This window comes from Triticum dicoccoides, chromosome 4A (assembly GCF_002162155.2).
Source record: "Triticum dicoccoides isolate Atlit2015 ecotype Zavitan chromosome 4A, WEW_v2.0, whole genome shotgun sequence".
In the NCBI taxonomy this organism is placed as follows: domain Eukaryota; kingdom Viridiplantae; phylum Streptophyta; class Magnoliopsida; order Poales; family Poaceae; genus Triticum; species Triticum dicoccoides.
Window position 1 is genome coordinate 749292755 of NC_041386.1, and position 21569 is coordinate 749314323.

The following is a 21569-nucleotide window of genomic DNA, read 5'->3' on the forward strand; positions in this document are numbered from 1 at the left end:
TGCAAATCGACACTAGATTCATTGTTCTATTTCCTAACCCTGCATTGATATACGTATGCTTCAAACTATTGTATTATTTTTTGTTTTATAAGTTTTTGGACATGTTTCAACATTGCTCTACAAGTAATCACACTGCTGTAAGCAGGTAGGGCGAATCACTTCAAAAAAATTCCATATATCTCGAGTAACTACAGAAGCAGGTGTGACAACGTTTGTGTGCTCACAAACTACCAAAGCATATTCTTCATTATCTACTAGCAATTTACTCAAATTATTATCTGTTGTATTGGGAACTTGAGCTTCGCAATTTGTATTTGATGATTTTGTTTTCCCCCCTTTTAATATAGATTTCCCTATTTACATTTATTGTGAAATTGCAGCTAGATGTTTCTGCGCCACAACAGGTTACTCTTGTTTCAAGGGAGTAGCTACGTAGCTTATGTAAATTCTTAATTGTCATTTCCTATTCATGTACTGGCTGAGTTTTTATTTAGAAAGTACTCCCTCTGTTCCTAAATATATGTCTTTCGAGAGATTCCACTGCAAACTAGATACGGATGTATATAGACATATTTTAGAGTCTAGGTTCACTCATTTTGCTCCGTATGTAGTCTATAGTGAAATCTCTAAAAAGACTTATATTGAGGAACAGAGGGAGTAGTTTGTAATTTTGATGCATTGCCGTAATTTTGAGCCTATGGTTGAGGTGTGCAATGTTGTTGCAGGTGGTGCAAACTAAAGCGACACTATTATCTTTGGAGGACATTCTCAACAAGGTCCGCAGTCCGATCCCACAACCTCTGTTTGGGACCCCGTGCCTTCGCATGGGGAAAATAATAGTGGTGCTGAGCGGGCGTCTGGATAAGAACAACAAGGCGTGCAACATCCTGACATCCAAGTACGCTGAGTATAGGATGTTGGAGGATTTTGATGAGCTGCCGGAGGTCAGCAAAGCAGAGAGTCCGGAGAAAAAGATGCAAGCATACATGCACGTGTACAAAAAAACTGCTCTCATCGCAAGTGATCGAGGCGTTGAGCTCTTTGGCGAGGATCGCGGGGAAGTCAAAGTTGAACCTCTTAGAATGTTTTCCACAAGATAAGGTTAGCACGTGGACCGCGTCCTACCTGCAAAGCCCAGTACCCTTTTACCCATGACAAGAGTTGTTGTTGAGACTCTCTGGAGTGCATTTTTCATGCTCTCCATTTGGAGTGCTAATGTGTATTTCGTTGGGTAATCTTTATTTTCTTTACACACGCTTTGGCTTCTTTCTTCAAGAAGGACCCTATGTAGCGCATGCTTGCAACCATTTTTCGGATAAAGGGTGGATTTTATTGCTTCAAAATGGAGCATCAAGTGGATGCAAACATAATGAACACAGACCCGGCCTCTGCATAGCTATGATGCACACAGCCAACTCAAACGCACACACACAAAAACACACCGGCAAATAGAAAAGTCACATAAGACCAAAGGGATAGGTAGGCGAGAAAAAAAATTCAAGCGATCAGATCCGCGGTCGGCAAACTATAACAAAGACCACATCTGCATCAATCATCTCATGACACCACACGGACGATGATGTTCTTCAACAGCAACTCCTTCAGGAAGGGAGCGATACTCAAGCACCATCGTCACTGGATCCAACCACTAAGGCAAGAATCTAGGTTTTCACTCTCAAGAATCAGTCCGAGCATATCCGAGCAATGCCTTCAACAAGGTAACGACATAAAAACACATCGCCATTGCTAGGTATGACCACCATCAGTTAGACCTAGGCTTTTCACCCCAAACTCGAGACTGGATGCAAAAATAGCACCATCATCAAAGTCACTCATGTGTTGTCGCCACCACTTCTCCGCGATCCCAGCAGCTACGTGCGATGTACAATCGCCACCGCCGCACAACCATTCCTCTGCATCAAGTCTTTGTCCATAGTTTGCACCTCACTGACAAAGTCAACCATCAGATCCGGAGTCGGGATGATGCTATAAGGATCATCAGTTGTTTTATTCCATAGTTTGCTGCTAACTGGAATCTTTATTCGGCATTTTAATTACGTCCATGATGCTATAAGTCAAGTTCCTCGGACAGTCTGGGCCATCCGCTAAATGACTTAACTGACCCTTGTTGTGCTTCAGTGAAGCTTCGGCTGTGGCACTGACAGTAACTCACGTTCCATAATATAAAACTTAAGGGGTTCAACTTCAACGTTTATGCATTCACTGTTGAACCAAAAGTTGCATGAAAAAGCTGCATGCTTCTTTACTCCACAGAAGCAAGGTTCACAGCTTGAGAGCAAAATTACAGTATGTACTACGTAGCAAAAATAAACTGAAACTAGTGAATATTGTATTCCACGATCCCTGAAGAAACACAAGCAGCAGTATATTGTTTCAGAAAACTGAAACTAGTGAATATTGTGCATGTGCAGCTAGCTCCTAAATTTCTGAAACTACTTTGAACAGCCTCATACTGGCAGGCAGGTCTGTTCATCTTTTGGAACGAACTTGGATCTAGGAAGAAACGGAGAGGTATGAAAGCAGATAGCTTACTGAAGATTTCGGATGTCGTTACTTGACTTGAAGCGCCCTGCTCCTCGCGGATCGATGCGTAGAATGGTGAGTGGGGCAGAGCAGAGTGGAGAGAGTGCTGTAGGTGTTGATGGTAGCCGGCGTGTTGAAAGTACTTAGTGAGGCACTTTTTGATGGATAGAAAGGCAACACCATGCTCACTACCCACTAGCTAGCTAGGCATCTTCCTAACAATTTCTTTGGCTTGATTCCTGTGAGCTATGCTTTGTCTTGTAGTATTTGGACAGTATACTCTGCACGTACTTGATAAATTATTGTAAGGTTTGATGCAATGGTTAGTGGATATTTTTTGTTTGGTTAGGTGCAGTGGATGCGTTAGGTACTGCGAGACTAGTTTACTAGTACTACCTTTACGAAACGCGATTAGGTACCTAAATTAACCAAACGCGCTAAGATTAATTTACTAAGGGCGGGGCCTAAATTAATCTTGTACTGCGTGAGGCAAAAGAAAAAGAGAAAAAGAGGTTAAAAGAGAAGAGAGATTGGGGTGTAACACACCTCGGCAGAGAGGGGGACGAGGGAAGGCGAGACTTGGAGAGGAAGAACAGAAGCTTCGTTCAGAGGAATGATTTGGGTGAGGGATACAGCTTGTCACATCACATGCCCAGCCACAGCCCGGCTGGTGCCTTTTAAACTCTTCTCTCGCCTCTCCTCTCTCACACTTACAAGTGGGGCCGATCCTAGCTGTCACGCTGGACCAGTGGTGGCCAAGTGGACAGGCGTGACATTCTCTCCTCCTTGCGATCCAGCCTCCTCCTGTGAGCGTGCGTCGTCAATCTCCCAGATTGCAGCGGCAGGGAAGCGTTTGCGCAGCACGTCGAAGTCCTCCCAGGTGACTGCGTGCGGTGAGCTGTCGCCCCACTGCACCTTGATCTGAACCACCGGTGCGTTGCCCCGCTTCATCATCCGCCGCTCCAGGATGCGCGTTGGTGCCGTGCCGGCCAAGGACAGGTCAGGCACCCGCGGCAGTTCCACGTACACCGGAGTATAGTCTGGTGTGAACGGCTTCAGTTGGGAGACATGGAAGACTGGGTGCACCCGGCTGGACGCGGGCAGGTCGAGCTTGTACGCCATGAGCCCGATCTTCTCGACGACGGTGTATGGTCCGAAGAACTTGAAGGCAAGCTTGGCGCAGGGGCGGCTGACAACGGACTGCTGCACGTACGGTTGGAGCTTCAGAAGCACTTGCTCTCCCACCTGAAACTGGCACTCTGTACGATTGCGGTCGGCCTGCTTCTTGAAGCGCTGCTGGGCGCGCTCTAGCTGGGCGCGAATGTGCGCGGTGTGCGCCGCCCAGTCCACGTCGCCGTTGGTCGTGGCCTCGCCAGGCCATGCCGTGGTCGCCCCCAAGTTGGCTTCCTTGCCGTACAATGCCTTGAATGGAGTGCAGTTGAGCGACGAGTGGAAGGTGGAGTTGTACCAGAATTCCGCCACGGGCAGCCAGCGACGCCACTTGCCAGGCGTGTCGTGCACCGCGCACCAGAGGTACATGTTCATGCACTGGTTCACGCGCCGGCCAGCAGCTCCCGCCACAGAGTGCTCGTGAACACCTTGTCCCTGTCTGAGACGATCGAAGCCGGCACGCCATGAGGCTTGACCACATTGTCCCAGAACGCGCGTGCCACCTGCGACGCGTGGAAGGGGTGGCGTAGCGGAATGAAGTGGGCGAATTTGGTGAAGCGATCGACCACGACCATGGTTGTGTCGAATCCTTCGGAAGGTGGCAATCCCTCGACAAAGTCCATGGTGAGATCTTCCCAGGGCGTCGTCGGCACCGGCAGAGGCGCCAACAGTCCGACCGGCTTGGAGAGCTCGTGCTTGGCTTGCTGGCAGGTGGCGCATTGCTGCACAAACTCCTCCGTGTCACGCTTGAGGCCGCGCCACTCGAAGTGCTTGCGCACCCGCTGGTACGTGGCAGTGGCGCCAGAGTGGCCGCCGACCGCGCTGTTGTGAAGCACGACAATGAGCTTGGTGCGGAGCGCGGCGTTGGCTCCAATCCAGAGCCGGCCGCCGCGACGAATGACGCCGTGGTGCAGCTCGTAGCCGTCGTCGTCAGGACTGGTGATGGCGAGCTTCTGCAGGCGATCTTGAGCGTCCGGATCGGTGGAGTAGGAGTTGAGCACCTCCTGTATCCAAGCGGGCTGGCAGGCTGAGAGCGCGGCCAGGTCCAGCTGCTTGCCCACACGGTACAAGGCGTCCGCGGCACCGTTGTCCAAGCCGCGCTTGTACTGGAAGTGGAATTGCAGTCCGACCAGCGTCGCCATGGCCTTGCGCTGTAGCTCCGTCTCCAGGTGCTGTTCGCCCAGATTGCAGAGGGATTTGTGGTCCGTGAGAATGTCGAACGGACCACGCTGCAGGTACGGGTGCCATTTGTCGACGACCATCATCACCGCCAGGAACTCCTTTTCATATGTCGAAAGTTGTTGATTGCGAACTCCGAGCGCCTTGCTGAAGTAAGCCACAGGGTGGCCGCCCTGCACGAGCACTGCGCCCACTCCGGTGTCGCACGCGTCGGTCTCGATCGAAAATGGCCTATCGAAGTTGGGGAGGGCGAGTACTGGCGTGGTGACCATCGCCGTCTTGAGTCTGTCGAACGCCACTTGAGCTTGTTCTGTCCAGGAGAACCCCTTCTTGGTGAGCAGCTGCGTCAATGGCTTGGCGATGATGCCATAGTGCGGCACGAATTTCCTGTAGTAGCCCGTGAGGCCGAGAAACCCGCGCAGCTTGGTGGCGTTCGTCGGCGTCGGCCACTGTTCCATGGAGCTTGTCTTCTCCTTGTCCGTAGCCACTCCCTCCTTGGATATCATGTGGCCGAGGTAATCGATGTGATCGGCGACGAACGTGCATTTTGACTCCTTGACATAGAGCTGGTGCGCGCGAAGGAGCTCGAAGACGATGCGCAAGTGCTCCAGATGATCCTCCATGGTCTCGCTGAAAACAAGGATGTCATCCACAAAGATGATCACAAACTTGCGCACGTACTTACCGAAGATGGCGTTCATCAGGCATTGAAACGTGGCCGGCGCGTTCGTGAGACCGAACGGCATGACCCTGAACTGAAAGTGGCCGTGGTGCGTTTTGAACGCCGTCTTGTATTCGTCCTGCTCGCGCATCCGGATCTGGTAGTAGCCAGCGCGCAAATCCAACTTGGAAAAGACCGCAGCGCCGGCCAATTCGTCGAGCAGCTCGTCGATGATGGGCAGAGGGAATCTGTTTTTGATGGCGGTGTCGTTGAGGCGACGGTAGTCGACGCAGAATCGCCATGTCCCGTCCTTCTTCTTGTCTAAGAGGACTGGAGCGGCGTACGGGCTCACGCTGTGTGTGATCACACCGGCGTCTAGCATTTCCCGTACCTGGCGCTCGATCTCATCCTTCTGGAGCGGCGAGTAACAGTATGGCCGCGTGTTCGCCGGAGTCGCGCCTTCGACCAGAGTGACGGCGTGATCGTACTGGCGGTGTGGAGGGAGCCCTTGTGGTGCCGCGAACACGTCGGCGAACTCCTCTAGGAGGTCAGCCAGCGGCGTCTGGCTGGCGCACTTCCTTCGCGGTGGCGGCGCGTGCCCGGACGAATCCACCATGGCCATCGCCCACACGTCATTTCCCGCGATCATCTTGCGCAACTCGTCGGGGGTGATGGCTTTGAGAGTTGTTGCCACCTTGGTGGGCATGCCCCGGAGCGTGACCTCGTCGCCGTCGTGGGTGAACTTGACCCATTTGTCTTGCCAGTGGCAAGTCATGGGGCTGTGCTGGGCTAGCCAGTCCATCCCCAGGATGCCGTCGTAGGCGCCAATGTCCAACTCCCGCATCGGTGTCGCGAAGGTGTGCCCCTGCATCCACCACTTGAGCTCTGGAACGATCCGGTTGCACGAGAGGTGGTCACCGTTGGCAACCCGCACGTCCACCCTTGCCATCTCTTCCGTCTTCAGCCCAAGGCGATCGACGAACGATTTGTTGACGAAGCTGTGCGAACTGCCTGAATCGAGGAGGAGCAACATGACATGATTGCCAACCAACGCCCATAAACGAATCGTGGTTGCCGAGTCCGTGCCGTCCAGAGCGTGCGAGGAGAGCAGGCGGCACTCTTGTGCGTCCCCAGCAGGAGCGGGTGGTGGTGCTGCCGGTCCGGGATCATCGAGCAATTGCAGTGCATGGATGGTGTCGTCGGAGAGGACCTCACCATGGTCTGATCGTGAGCAGCTGAGCGGGCTGAGCGCACCGGTGCTCCCGCGAGTAGCGGTCGCCGCACTTGAAGCACAGGTTATTGGCGCGACGGTAGTCACATAGCTGTCGCTCGCGTGCATAGTCGTCAGTGGGCGCGCGGTTGGGCGCGGCCGCCCGAGGCTGAGGTTGCGTCGTCGCCGGTGGAGGTCGCCCTGCTGACGTGATGCGTGGGCGCGCGCGCGTCGTGCCCAGTTCCTCCTCCTGGATGCGCGCCAGCACGGATGCCCTGGTGATGCTCGAGGGTGCTTGGAGTCGAACGGGGGCGTGCAGTTCGTCCTTCAGGCCCAGGATGAACTGGGTGATGAAGAATTTGGTGTTGATGGACGGGTTGAGTGCGAGCAAATGGTACATCTGTTCGTCGAATGTCGCGCGGTATTCAGCGACGGTGGCTGTCTGCCGGAGCTGCAACAGCTTGTGCATGACCATCTCAAATTCACCGGCACCGAACTCCTCCAGTACCGCTGCTGTGAACGACTCCCAAGTAAGACCGCGACGTGTTTGACGAAATGCTTGCAACCAGTGCGCGGCCTGCGGAGCCACATACCGGGTCTGAGATACATACCGGTTCGACGCACCCTCAGGGTGAGTCGGTTCCGTCTTCCACCGATCCAACTTTAAAGCGGGTACGGATGCATCAACCTTGCCAGGTCTGCAATTGACGCCGCCACGGTGCCAAACAGCCCCGCCGCCTTGCACTCGTCCATCCAACCACATCCATTGCCAAGATCCAGCTGCACCATGCCGCCAATACTCGTCGTCATCGACGCGGTAGATACAACGTCGCTCATCCTGCCAACCTCCATACTATCAACGCCTCTGGAACTACGCGGAGCCTACCATTCATACCATCTCTCCCCCGAACAACTGAGCCTCCCAAGATGGCGCATCCATGGAGGTTACGACGCGCAGGCCGCCGCCGCCTAATCCTGTCTGAATTTTGGACTTTCGTCCGGGAGGGGTTTGGAGGTGGATAGGAGGGACCCCGGCTTCGCCTCCAGAATGGTAAACGACGTCGAGGGACGCCGCCGATGCCGGGATGGACCAGCCGACCAAAGTATATTCCGGTCCCCATCCTATACAACTAATCCTTCGTCTACTCCAGATCCGGCAGCGAGCCATGAACTAAAACCTACAGAAATGAGAGTGCCATGGGGCTCAACCCAACAGTAGGATCGAGAAAACAGTCATTGTAGATATCCAGGTGCTGAATGAACTGATCCAACGTGGCCAGCGAAGAAGACCACCACCCGCGCCGGCCGACAGCATCCAAGCGCCGGATTTAGAGGGATCTGACCTGAACCCGAGGGCGCCCGCAACCACCCGGTCCTGCCAACCATGCAGCCACCAGCTCGCCGCGAGCTTGCATCCAAGCCACCGGACCCCGTGTTAGCCCTGTGCCTCCTCACGATCGGGCCGTCCAACACCGGTCGTGATGTTCGAAGGGAGGAAAGCCCTACTGCCGCTCTGCCGGCAAGGCTTAGCCTTGCGGCGTTGCGGACGGCGGCGAGGAGGGGGAGAGGCGGGTGGGTTCGAGGGGGAGGCGGCTAGGGTTTCTCCTTGGGCCGCCCATAAGGGCGACGCCAGGGGAGGGGGTGAGTCCCCATGGACCTCTATCTATCTCTCGTTTTACCTAAACTACGCTACCTGGCTGCGAGCTAGCCCGATATCATTGAAAGCTCCCGTCTCTGTCTTTGTTAGCAATGGATCGGGTGATAACAGATTGAAGACAACTCCAGTGGGGAAGGGAATGAAACAATTGTGCTTTCCATACACTTTTGGACTCCAGTGGAGAATTGCATTAGAGCTTTACGTTAAAATACTGTGGATTATACATGCAGACGGGACTACGTGTGCGTTGTGCGTGTTTTTCCCGGTCAGTATCGTCACAATCCCTCGTTTTTTTTAAATTGCAAAAATAATTCAGATATATTATCAAAATTCACCAGAAGTAAAAAACACCTCATACATAATAAAAATCACATCAAGATAGCGAGACCACTGAACGATCATTACCACTGTCAGAACGAGCCGCCGGCGCGCCGTTGTCGCCGCTCCCCTATCAGAGCCGGCTTGACCTTGTCGATGACAGCCGGAAAGTCTTCATACATGTGCCCCTAAGGACCAGCACCCTGGAGCCGCAGTCGTCGTCGTTGAACCCTTGAATAAATATAAATTATCTAACAGCAAATCTCGCGATATGACGAGATACCATAACCTCGCCGCCCCAAGAAGACGGCAGGAATCTACGCTGGAGCTCCGTCGGCTACGTCCAGATGGATGAACTCGAGAAGGATGAACCCCGGAGCACAAACTCGGAGAAGAAGCGCCGTCATCCACCCGAGCGCCACACCTGCGAGGACTTACCTAAACTACTAACCGATGCGATTCGTGACTTCTCTGTAAAGCTATATATAGCTGCCCAAATGCAATAGATCAGTGTGTTCGATTTCTTCCACGCCTTAATGGTATCTCGTTTCTCCCCCCTTATGTCCATGGTGATCACATCGCCGCTGGCGTCTCCAAGGAGGTAGTGTTGTCGAGGGCACAACACCGTCATCCGGTCCGGCAAGCCCGATCTTAGGTTTTCACCCAGAGAGTACAAAGCAAAGTATTGTAGGTGCTGGAGCTCTACAACGGCACCTCCTGCAAGGAAAACGACGTCCATAGACGCCGTTGCCGACGACATCGACATAGTCGATGCAGGATTCTCACCTAGAGTTTGAGCACATCCCTACAACATGACGACAACTGACCACCACCACCATCGAACCCTTCGAATGACCAAGAAGCACGAGAAGCCGCCGGAGCCAACCACACCCTGTGGAGACCACCGACGATCAAATGTGTGCACTAGGCACGAGATCCATCAACAGCCAACCGAGCGCAGGCCACCAGACGCAGTGCGGGCCACCGTGCCCTGCCAAGCACCATGCGGGCAAGGAGCAGAGGAGCACTGCCCAAGGCCAGGAACCACCCATAAACAGTAACTGACGTTTCATAAAACTGAAATAGCAAAAGTTCCCTGAAACACCACTTGAACGTTTATGCATACACCATTGAACCAAAAGTTCCCTGAAAAGACTGCTAGCATGCATGGGGTTGTTGGACTCCTCTGTTTTTTCCTTGACCGCTGCATGTATGAAGCTACCTGCAGTAGCACTACCTGTGCAACCTGTATTACAATCTTGGCTCTGGAATCCCAAACAGGCTTGACCGGGAACTAAAGAAAACCCGTCTCTGAATTCCTTCAAACATAAACACCGATTACTTGAAGTTACCGTAACCGCCACTTGTCCTGCCACCTTCTTTTTACATCGTATCACAAGTAATTGAGACAGCTAACTAGTTAACATAAAGTTAAACATGCTAACAAATCAGTCTCTGCGCCCCTATTCCAACGCATGGGCAATTCACTAGTTGAAATCAAACAAGGGTAACAGGCGCCATAATTAAGGTCTCACATAGCGAAATGGTAGCATTACATGATCCATAAAATGGGTGAAATTCTCACTGTAAAAAATGCATATAATTCCAGCAACAAAATCTTGTTTTATAAATGAAACAAGCCAAGGTCCATGTTTCCAAGAGCTGGAGACATGATTATTTTATCTGAAGAAATAGGACATCACAATGGTATGGAGGTCATGATTACATTTTTAAGCAACTAACGGTTCTGCCTCTTTCACAAGATCTGAGAGGAGGGGCCTGGCAGTCTTCTTCGCACCGCCTGTACAAATCTTCTTTCACTAGTGTTGTTTTTTCGGCTGCAAAAAATCTTGGCCTCCATCTTTTAGGTGACATGTCAATTTGTTTATAAAGCCAACTGACGTTGACTCTCAACTCTGGTCCACCCACGCATGCATCCAAAGATTCCAAACAACATCCCCCTCCCCGGCCCGGCGCAATTTCGCACTTGCTACGATGAAATTTCGACGATGGCGTGCGGATAATTTACGCACCAAATCATCGGTTATATAAGCTGAGGGCATCAGTAAACGTACACAGCCACAACGGCAACCATTACAGAGAGCTAGCTAGCTAGCTTGATTAGGTGAGTAGGGGCGGGCTGCAGTGCGCATTCATGGCGTTATCTGTGGAGAAGTGGGTAGGGCTCGGGTCGGCCATGGCTGGCTTCGGCTTGCTTTGGTCGAGGATGCCAGAGCACGTCCATGATGAGGCTAGGCACATCATCAGTAGCTTGGTTCCCATGGTGATGTCCTACTTCAACCCCTATGAGCAGATCACCATCTCCAAGTACGGTGAAGAGCGGTTCCGTCGGAACAAAATGTTCGACGCCGTCTCCACCTACCTGACAAGGGCGTGCTTGGATTATGCAAGCAAGCTCAAGGCCCAGCTCGGCAACAACAACAAGGACGACCCGCTTATCAGTCTGGACGACAACCAGGAGGTCGTCGACTACTTCGACGGAGCCCACATGTGGTGGAGGCTGTGCCCCAAATCCGCCAAGAAAAGGGGGGACACCGTCATCAGCCTCTTGCCTGGGGACTCCGACGAGCCTCCGTGCTACAGGCTGGTGTTTCACAAGCGCCACCGCAAACTTGTGCTCGACTCCTACCTGCCCAGCGTCGTCCGGCAGTGGCACGAGCTAATCGCCACGAACCGGCAGAGGCAACTCTTCACCAACCACTCCCAAGAAGGGAAGAGTGTGTGGACCAATGTCCAGTACAATCCCCCGGCGACGTTCGACACGCTCGCCATGGACCACAGCAAGAAGGTCGAGATCATGGAGGATCTCACGGCATTCCGTAAGGCCAAGGAGTACCACTCCAAGGTCGGCAAGGCGTGGAAGCGGGGATACCTCCTGCATGGGCCGCCGGGCACAGGCAAGTCCACCATGATCGGCGCTATGGCCAACTTCCTCAAGTATGATGTATACGACCTCGACCTAACATCCATCAAGGACAATGCCGAGCTGCGGAAGCTCTTCCTTGATACGACGGACAAATCCATCATCGTTATCGAGGACATCGACGCGATCGAGGTCGAACTCACCACCAAGCGGAAGGGCAAGGAGGCACCCCAAGGGAAGGACGACAAGCACGTGGTGATAGAGCTGTCCGACAAGAATATAGACAAAGGCAAAGTGACGCTGTCGGGGCTGCTCAGCTTCGTCGACGGGCTGTGGTCGGCCTGTGGCAGCGAGCGGATCTTCGTGTTCACCACGAACCACGTTGACCGGCTCGACCCGGCGCTGATCCGGCGGGGTAGGATGGACAGGCGCATCGAGATGTCATACTGCCGGTTCGAGGCCTTCAAGATGCTCGCTAAGATCTATCTAGACATCACTGAGCATTCACTGTTCGGTGAAATCGAGCAACTGCTCGATGAGATCGACACAACTCCGGCAGACGTTGCTGATAACCTCATGCCGCAGGGCAAGAGGAACGGTGAAATCGATCGATTGCTCGAGGAGGTGAATGGGGCATCGGCAGACGCGGCCGGTAACCTCATGCTGCGGGTCAAGAGGAGGAGAGAAGCAGATGACTGCTTGGCAGGTTTAGTGGAAACACTGAAGAAGGCCAAGATGAAAGCCGCAACATCTCCTATGGATTCAACGGCACAAGAAAGTTAGACAGGGGGGCAGATATATAATAAGGGTTGCTAGATCTTTGTCTTGTGCTATTTTACATAATGTTAGTGCGTGTTTTAGTCACTTAAGCTTGGATACGTCATAACCTCAAGTGCTACTTATGTTCTGTACCTTTCAAACTTTGATAAATAATATGTTTTCCATTTATATATAAATTTGCCATTGGATTTATCCTGAATTCTTTTATAGTACTCCCTTCGTCCGGAAATACTTGTCATAGAAATGAATGTATCTAGATGTATTTTAGTTATAGAAACATTCATTTTCATCCATTTCGGCAACAAGTAATTCCGGACGAAGCGAGTACTATCATTTCATCCTTATACATAATCCAAATTGTAAAAAAAAAACTAGTTGAAGTTATATCTTTAAGACTTGGAAAAACTAAAATAAACCAAGCAAGAAGGAGGTGTCAGAGCTACTTCCTCCGTCCGAAAATACTTGTCATCAAAATGGATAAAAAGGGATGTATCTAGACCTATTTTAGTTCTAGATACATCTCTTTTCATCTATTTTGATGACAAGTATTTCCGGACGGAGGGAGTACGTAGCAATCCTCCGTCAACAAAAACAAACTTTGCTTGCTAGAGATTAAGCTTAAGAAAAAATAATGTGCGTGGTGCCCTTCATTAAATGAGATTAAGGTTAAGAAGAAAATATTGTGATGCCCTTCGCAAAATGAGGGATGATTGAAGTTGAAAGCACAAAAGGTGAAGTGTGATGCGTCCAGGTCAGGGATCCACCCGTTGTTGGCCACAAGGCGCAGTGGGGCCCGCTTTGCCAGAATAGGAAGGAGGTCATATTCTCCTTTGCGAGGGAGAAGAGGCTGATATTTTCCAGGAAGCAGCGGGATGGGGATCCCATTCATCTGGTCCCTAGTGATATGTTTATTTCATCAGTCCCTTCAACTTCTTGTACTACAGTGTGTATTATGTGTTTGGGTTTGTGAGTCTTGTGACCAATAATGCTAAACATACAAAGACTTACACGCAATTACACGCTGACTAGGATTGTTTTCTTTCTAACTAACCCCCCTCCCCCCCAAATTTTTGCGGGGTGGGCCCCTTCTCCCCTTTAATCTCCGATCAAAATCCACCTATTTGTAAAACCCGTGTAAACCTATGTATGTGTAGCATTACTCGTCTTGTGACACACCCGGTATCTATAATCATCAACCAAGTCCCTAGTGATCATTCCTGGTGTGAATTCGACGGAGGAAATGTGCATATATAAGATTCAAGGTGAGTAGCTGACCAAACTCTCATGGGAAAGGGCAAAAGAAGCAGGAAGAGACGAGGCAGACGAAATACATACGTGAGTTGGAATAGCTGTAGCTTGTTTTGTTACTAATCGTGACACTCAGAATACACTGTTCTCTAGCCACAAGTAGCGCACGCAGGGTTTTTTTTAACACTTTTTAAAACTATTTCTAGGTTTAACACTGTGAATTTTTTTCTTTAAATCTAACACTTTTAGCCGCGCCATCATGAAAATAGCCGCACCATGCATGACGGCGCTGACGTGGCAGACCTGTCAGCAACCTGTCGTGCCAAGTGTTATGACCTTCCCTACACTTTCTGGGCCTAATTTTTTTTTGGTGTTTAGTAACATTTCTTATATAAATATCATTTGCAGATTTAGCCATTTAGGCGCTCTAACGAAGAGTTGGCGGTGGCGCGGCGGCTGCGTGCCTGTGGTTGCGGCGGTGGATCGGATATGGTCACGGGCTGCAGCGGGCGGTTCAGGTGGACCCCTTCTCTACGGGCTCCGGCTCGGTCTACCTCTCCTCTCGGTCGGGGCCGGACATGTGCTGGAGCTGGTGGAGGTGGGGGAGTACCGGCCAGATTTGACACGACTTTTCTGGTAGGCGGCGCGGGTTGGGGCAGCGGCCGGGCATGGCTGGTGATCCGTCCGTCGGTGGTGGCGTCGGGAGGTCCGGTGGTGACCATCCGGTGGCGCGGCGGCTTTCCCTACGGCGGCGGCCGGCCTGTCCGGCGTCGGCCTGTCTGCGGTCAGGCTGTTTCGACCTTGCTTCATCTCCTCGTCGTCCGGTGTCTACTTGCCTCGAAGGACTGGCCCGTTCCCAGCTGCAGTCCATCGCACGTCTCGCGCCCAGTCCCGCGGGACCGAGCTCGTCTCGCGCCCGGTGCTGCAGGACGGGGCGATGGTGGCCAGTTTTGGCCGGCCTATTGGGTCCCGATGCTGGGGCCACTCAGGGGTGCGAAAGGCCGAGCCTTTCTGCTCGTCTCTTTGGTTGGTGTAGTGGCGGGTCTCGGGTGAGGTGGCGTCTTGGTGTTGGATGCCGTGGCAGTGACCCAGGCGGTGGTAGCCCGGTGCTCATGGACAGAGCCTGTGGCTCAGTACTGCCCGGCTGCCATGGCCATGTGGGCAGCGTGGTGGCTTGAGTGAGGCATTCGGTGGCGATGAGTGTTGGCCGGGGTGAAAACTGTTCTATCCCCGGATGGACCGGCGGCAACGAAGCTCGTTCCCTTCTTGAAGGCGTCGCCGCGGCCCTCATTCCCCGTTGTGTTGCTCCAGGAGAAACTTTGATCCTCGGGTCGCGCGGTGGCGGTGCTCCGGTGTCGTACCCTTCCTGAAGGCCCCGCCTTGGAGTCCACGGTTCGTTGTATGCGGCTTCATCTCTTCGTAGATAGGGGTGGTGTTGTTGCGCTCAACGCCTTTGTATCATGCCTTGGATGTGTGCGTGTGTGTGGTGGCGTGCGTTTGTACCGCAGTGTTGTCGATCGTTGCTTTACTTATAGAGCCAATTGAAAGCCTTTTTCGGTAAAGCATGGTTGCAAGTGCAACTGTGCAAGGAAAAGCAACCAACCATCACGTACAAGGCATCAAGGCATCCTTCCATCAAAGAAGTGAAGGAAATATGCCCTAGAGGCAGTAATAAAGTTGTTATTTATATTTCGTTATATCATGATAAATGTTTATTATTCAGGCTAGAATTGTATTAACCAGAAACTTAGTACATGTGTAAATACATTGACAAGACAGACTGTCCCTATTATTCCTCTACTTGACTAGCTCGTTAATCAAAATTGTTAAGTTTCCTGACCATAGACATGTGTTGTCATTTGATGAACGGGATCAGATCATTAGAGAATGATGTGATGGACAAGACCGATATGTTAGCTTAGCATAAATGATAGTTAAGTTTTATTGCTATTGCTTTCTTCATGACTTATACATGTTCCTCTGACTATGAGATTATGCAACTCACGAATACCGGAGGAGCACCTTGTGTGCTATCAAATGTCAAAACGTAACTGGGTGATTGTAAAGATGCTCTACATGTGTCTTAGAAGGTGTTTGTTGGGTTGGCATAGGTCGAGATTAGTATTTGTCACTCCGAGTATCGGAGAGGTATCTCTGGGCCCTCTCGGTAATGCACATCACTATAAGACTTCCAAGCAAAAGTGACTAATGAGTTGGTTGCGAGATGATGCATTATGGAACGAGTAAAGAGACTTGCCGGTAACGAGATTGAACTAGGTATGATGATACCGACGATCGAATCTCGGGCACTTAACATACCGATGACAAAGGGAATGACGTATGTTGTTATGCGGTTTGACCGATAAAGATCTTCGTAGAATATGTAGGAGCCAATATGAGCATCCAGATTCCGCTATTGGTTATTGACCTGAGATGTGTCTCGGTCATGTCTACATAGTTCTCGAACCCGTAGGGTCCGCACGCTTAACATTCGATGACGATTTGTATTATGAGTTATGTGATTTGATGACCGAAGTTTGTTAGGAGTCCCGGATGAGACCACGGACATGACGAGGAGTCTCGAAATGGTTGAGAGGTAAAGATTCATATATTGGAAGGCTATATTCGGACATCGTAATGGTTCCGAGTGATTCGGGTATTTTTCGGAGTACCGGGGAGTTACGGGAATTCACCGGGGGAAGTAAATGGGCCTTATTAGGCTTTAGTGGAGAGAGGTAAGAAGGGTCATGAGGTGGCGCGCGCCTCCCCCCTGCCCAAACCGAATTGGACAGGGGGTGGGGGCGCGGCCCCCTCTTTCCTTCTCCCTCTCCCTCCTTTCCTTCTTTCCCACTCCGAAAAGGAAAGGGAACTGATGACCCACAAGTATAGGGGATCTATCATAGTCCTTTCGATAAGTAAGAGTGTCGAACCCAACGAGGAGCAGAAGAAAATGATAAGCGGTTTTCTGCAAGGTATTCCCTGCAAGTACTGAAATAAGTGTAACAGATAGTTTTGTGATAAGATAAAAGGTAACGAGCAACAAGTAACTAAAGTAAATAAAGTGCAGCAAGGTGGCCCAATTCTTTTTGTAGAAAAGGACAAGCCTGGACAAACTCTTATAATAGGAAAAGCGCTCCCGAGGACACATGGGAATATCGTCAAGCTAGTTTTCATCACGCTCATATGATTCGCGTTCGGTACTTTGATAATTTGATATGTGGGTGGACCGGTGCTTGGGTACTGCCCTTACTTGGACAAGCATCCCACTTATGATTAACCTCTATTGCAAGCATCCGCAACTACAACAAAAGTATTAAGGTAAACCTAACCATAGCATGAAACATATGGATCCAAATCAGCCCCTTACGAAGCAACGCATAAACTAGGGTTTAAGCTTCTGTCACTCCAGCAACCCATCATCTACTTATTACTTCCCAATGCCTTCCTCTAGGCCCAAATAATGGTGAAGTGTTATGTAGTCGACGTTCACATAACACCACTAGAGGTTAGACAACATACATCTTATCAAAATATCGAACGAATACCAAATTCACATGACTACTAATAGCAAGACTTCTCCCTTGTCCTCAGGAACAAACGTAACTAATCACAAAGCATATTCATGTTCATAATCAGAGGGGATATAATGTGCATAAAGGAGCTGAACATGTGATCTTCCACCAAATAAACCAACTAGCATCAACTACAAGGAGTAATCAACACTACTAGTAACCTACTAGCACCAATCCCGGACTTGGAGACAAGAATTGGATACAAGAGATGAACTAGGGTTTGGAGATGAGATGGTGATGATGAAGATGTTGATGGAGATTGCCCTCTCCCAATGAGAGGAGCTTTGGTGATGACGATGGTGATGATTTCCCCCTCCCGGAGGGAAGTGTCCCCGGCAGAACAGCTCTGCCGGAGCCCTAGATTGGTTCCGGCAAGGTTCCGCCTCGTGGCGGCGGAGTCTCGTCCCGAAAGGTTACTTCTGATTTTTTTCTCATCGAAAGACTTCATATAGGAGAAGATGGGCATCGGAGAGCCACCAGGGGGCCCACGAGGTAGGGGGGTGCGCCCAGGGGGAGGGGCGCGCACCCCACCCTCGTGGGCAGGGTGTGGGCCCCCTGGCCTTCATCTTTGGCTACGATTTTTCTTTATTTATTTTAAGATATTCCGTGGAGTTTCAGGACTTTTGGAGTTGCGCAGAATAGGTCTCCAATATTTTCTCCTTTTCCAGCCAGAATTCCAGCTGCCAGCATTCCCCCTCTTCATGGTAAACCTTGTAAGATAAGAAAGAATAGCCATAAGTATTGTGACATATCGTGAAATAACAGCCCATAATGCGATAAATATCGATATAAAAGCATGATGCAAAATGGACGTATCAACTCCCCCAAGCTTAGACCTCGCTTGTCCTCAAGCGAAAAGCCGATAACAATAAATATGTCCTCATATTTAGAAGTAGAGGCATCGATAAAAATAAAATACGGACATGAAGGCATCATGATTATTTTCATAACAGCAACATATATAAATTTTGTCATAAGATTACTCATGTTCAAGTGATAATCTTTTCACAAAGCCAAAGTATGAATCAGAAACCTTATTGAGCACCAACAAATTATACCCTCAGTCATTGAAGCAATTGCAATTTATCATAACTTCGGAAAGAGTCTATGTCAGATCTTGAAAGCAAGTCCACATACTCAACTATCACTTAGTCCTTCATAATCGCTAACACTCACGCGATACTTGTGGTTACGGAGTTTTAATCGGACACAGAGAAAGATAGGGGCTTGTAGTTTTGCCCCACAACCTTTTTACCTCAAGGGTAATGTCAACAATAATAATTCATGCTCCCCCACATCCAATTAGATATATATCATGTTCTTTCCAACATGCTGATCTTGCCAAAGGATAAAATGAAAAAGGAAAGGTGAAGATCACCGTGACTCTTGCATAAAGTAGAGGATAATAATAAAAGATAGGCCCTTCGTAGAGGGAAGCAGAGGTTGCCATGCGCTTTTATGGTTGGATGCACAAAATCTTAATGCAAAAGAACGCCACTTTACATTGCCCCTTGCATGTGGACCATTATTATGCAGTCCGTCGCTTTTATTGCGTCCACAACAAGTTCGTGCAAAGTTTATTTTATCCGCACTATAAGTCATGCATATTTAGGGAGCAATTTTTATTGCTTGCACCGATGACAACTTACTTGAAGGATCTTACTCAATCCATAGGTAGATATGGTGGACTCTCATGGCTAAACTGGTTTAAGGGTATTTGGAAGCACAAGTAGTATTTCTACTTAGTGCTGAGAATTTGGCTAGCATGAGGGGGAAAGGCAAGCTCAACACGGTAGAGGAACCATGACAATATACCTTATCTCAGATGTAAGAAAACATAACTCATTATGTTGTCTTCCTTGTCCAACATCAACTCTTTAGCATGTCATATTTTAATGAGTGCTCCCAATCATAAAAGATGTCAATGATAATATATCTATATGTGAAACCTCTCTCCCTTTATTACTTCCTATTAATTGCAACGATGACCAAAGCTATATTTGCCAACTCCCAACAACTTTTAATCATCATACTCTTTCTATGTGGAGTCATTACTTTCACTAAGATCAATACGAACTCTTTGATTCTTTTTATTCTTTTCTTTATTCACCCAAGATCATGGAAAAGTAATCAAGCCCTTGACTCAACACTAATCTTTATTCTATATAGCTCACAGACTCGATTGCATAGAGGGAACATAAAGCAAAACTCAAAACTAGATCGTGCCATGACTTTATTCTACTAAATCAAGATACTACTAATAGGATCGAACTAATAAAAATGGTAAAGGGGAGTGCCGGGGCACCTCCCCCAAGCTTGGCAGTTGCCAAGGGGAGTGCCCATACCCATGTGATTATATCTCCTTCTTTGTTGTTGGCGGTGGAGGTGTTGTTGATGATGGAAGCTTGTCGTCCACCCTCCATGGCATAGGCTCACCCTCATAGAAGGATGATCGAGTCTCCGGAATCCTCAAATCTGCAACGGAAACAGCTCGAAACAAAAATAGAGGATATTTGCGTGATACGGTCGTCAAAACCTTCGGGGGAATATATAATGAATTTTTACCGACCAAAATATGTATTGTGCAAGAAAACGGAGTCCGGAGGGCACACGGGGTGCTCACGAGGTAGGGGGGCGCGCCCAGGGGGTAGGGCGCGCCCTCCACCCTCGTGGAGACCTCGTGTCCTCCCTGGACTGCTACTTATTTTTCTATTTTTCTAAATATTCCAAAACGGAGGAATATTGCTTTAAAAATTGTTTTGGGGTCGGTTTACTTACCGTACCACATACCTATTCCTTTTCGGAGTCTGGAACGTTCTGGAAAGTGTCCCTTATGTATTCCTCCGGGGTTACGGTTTCAATAATGTTGGTTTCAACATTTATGGGATTACCTGAGATATAATGTTTGATTTTTTGACCGTTTACCACCTTCGGATTTGTGCCTGCGAAGTTGTTGATTTTTATGGCACCGGAACGATAGACCTCCTCAATAACGTAAGGACCTTCCCATTTGGAGATAAGTTTTCCTGCAAAAAATCTTAAACGAGAGTTGTATAGTAATACATAATCACCTACATTAAACTCACGCTTTTGTATCCTTTTATCATGCCACCTTTTAACTTTTTCTTTAAACAGCTTGGCATTTTCATAAGCTTGGGTTCTCCATTCATCAAGTGAGCTAATATCAAACAACCTCTTCTCACCGGCAAGTTTGAAGTCATAATTGAGCTCTTTGATAACCCAATATGCCTTATGTTCTAATTCAAGAGGTAAATGACATGTTTTTCCATAAACCATTTTATACGGAGACATACCCATAGGATTTTTGTACGCAGTTCTATTGGCCCATAATGCATCATTCAGTTTTTTGGACCAATTCTTTCTAGACCTATTGACAGTCTTTTGAAAAATTAATTTGAGCTCTTTATTGCTCAACTCTACCTGACCACTAGAAAGCAGGTGATAAGGAGATGCAATTCTATGATTAACATCGTATTTAGCAAGCATCTTACGGAAAGCACCATGAATAAAGTGTGAACCACCATCAGTCATTAAGTATCTCGGTACTCCAAACCTCGGAAAAATAACTTCCTTAAGCATTTTAATAGAAGTGTTATGATCGGCACTATTAGTTGGAATAGCTTCTACCCACTTAGTAACGTAATCAACATCAACTAAAATATGTGTATAACCATTAGAGGCAGGAAAAGGTCCCATATAATCAAAGCCCCAAACATCAAATGGCTCAATAACAATTGAATAATTCATATACATTTCTTGACGTCTACTGATATTACCAATTCTTTGACATTCATCTCAAGATAAAACAAACTTACGGGCATCCTTGAAGAGAGTAGGCCAATAAAAACCGGATTGCAATACCTTATGTGCAGTTCTATCTCCAGCGTGGTGTCCTCCATAGGCTTCGGAGTGACACTTGCGTAAGATTTGTTCCTGTTCATGCTCAGGTACACAACGTCTAATAACACTATCTACTCCTTCTTTATAAAGATGTGGGTCATCCCAAAAGTAATGTCGCAAGTCATAGAAAAACTTTTTCTTTTGTTGGTATGTGAAGCTAGGTGGTATAAATTTAGCAACAATATAATTAGCATAATCAGCATACCATGGAGTGCTACGAGAAGTACTTATGACATTTAATTGCTCATCAGGAAAGCTATCATCAATAGGTAGTGGGTCATCAAGAACATTCTCTAGCCTAGACAAGTTGTCTGCAACGGGGTTCTCAGCTCCTTTTCTATCAACAATATGTAAATCAAATTCTTGGAGCAAGAGAACCCATCTAATGAGTCTAGGTTTAGCATCTTTCTTTTCCATAAGATATT

At 49.0% G+C, this 21569-nt stretch overlaps 1 protein-coding gene and 1 long non-coding RNA gene across 2 annotated transcripts; one reads left to right on the top strand and one right to left on the bottom strand.

Annotated features, from left to right (window-relative positions):
* Nucleotides 1–1449: 1449 nt before the first annotated feature.
* On the bottom strand, nucleotides 1450–2663 carry LOC119290040. Its single transcript, XR_005141691.1, has 2 exons — nucleotides 2554–2663; nucleotides 1450–1947 (listed from the first exon to the last, which is right to left on the bottom strand). It is a non-coding gene; the product is annotated as an uncharacterized LOC119290040 (long non-coding RNA).
* Nucleotides 2664–10831: 8168 nt separating this feature from the next.
* LOC119288440 (AAA-ATPase At3g28580-like) lies at nucleotides 10832–12554 on the top strand. Its single transcript, XM_037568062.1, has one exon. The coding sequence runs from the start codon at nucleotides 10895–10897 to the stop codon at nucleotides 12404–12406; it is 1512 nt and encodes a 503-aa protein (XP_037423959.1). The 5' UTR covers nucleotides 10832–10894; the 3' UTR covers nucleotides 12407–12554.
* Nucleotides 12555–21569: the final 9015 nt, after the last annotated feature.

Bases quoted from the DNA above. Each gene is read 5' to 3' on its own strand.
- LOC119288440 (XM_037568062.1), top strand. From the start codon at position 10,895: ATGGCGTTATCTGTGGAGAAGTGGGTAGGGCTCGGGTCGGCCATGGCT.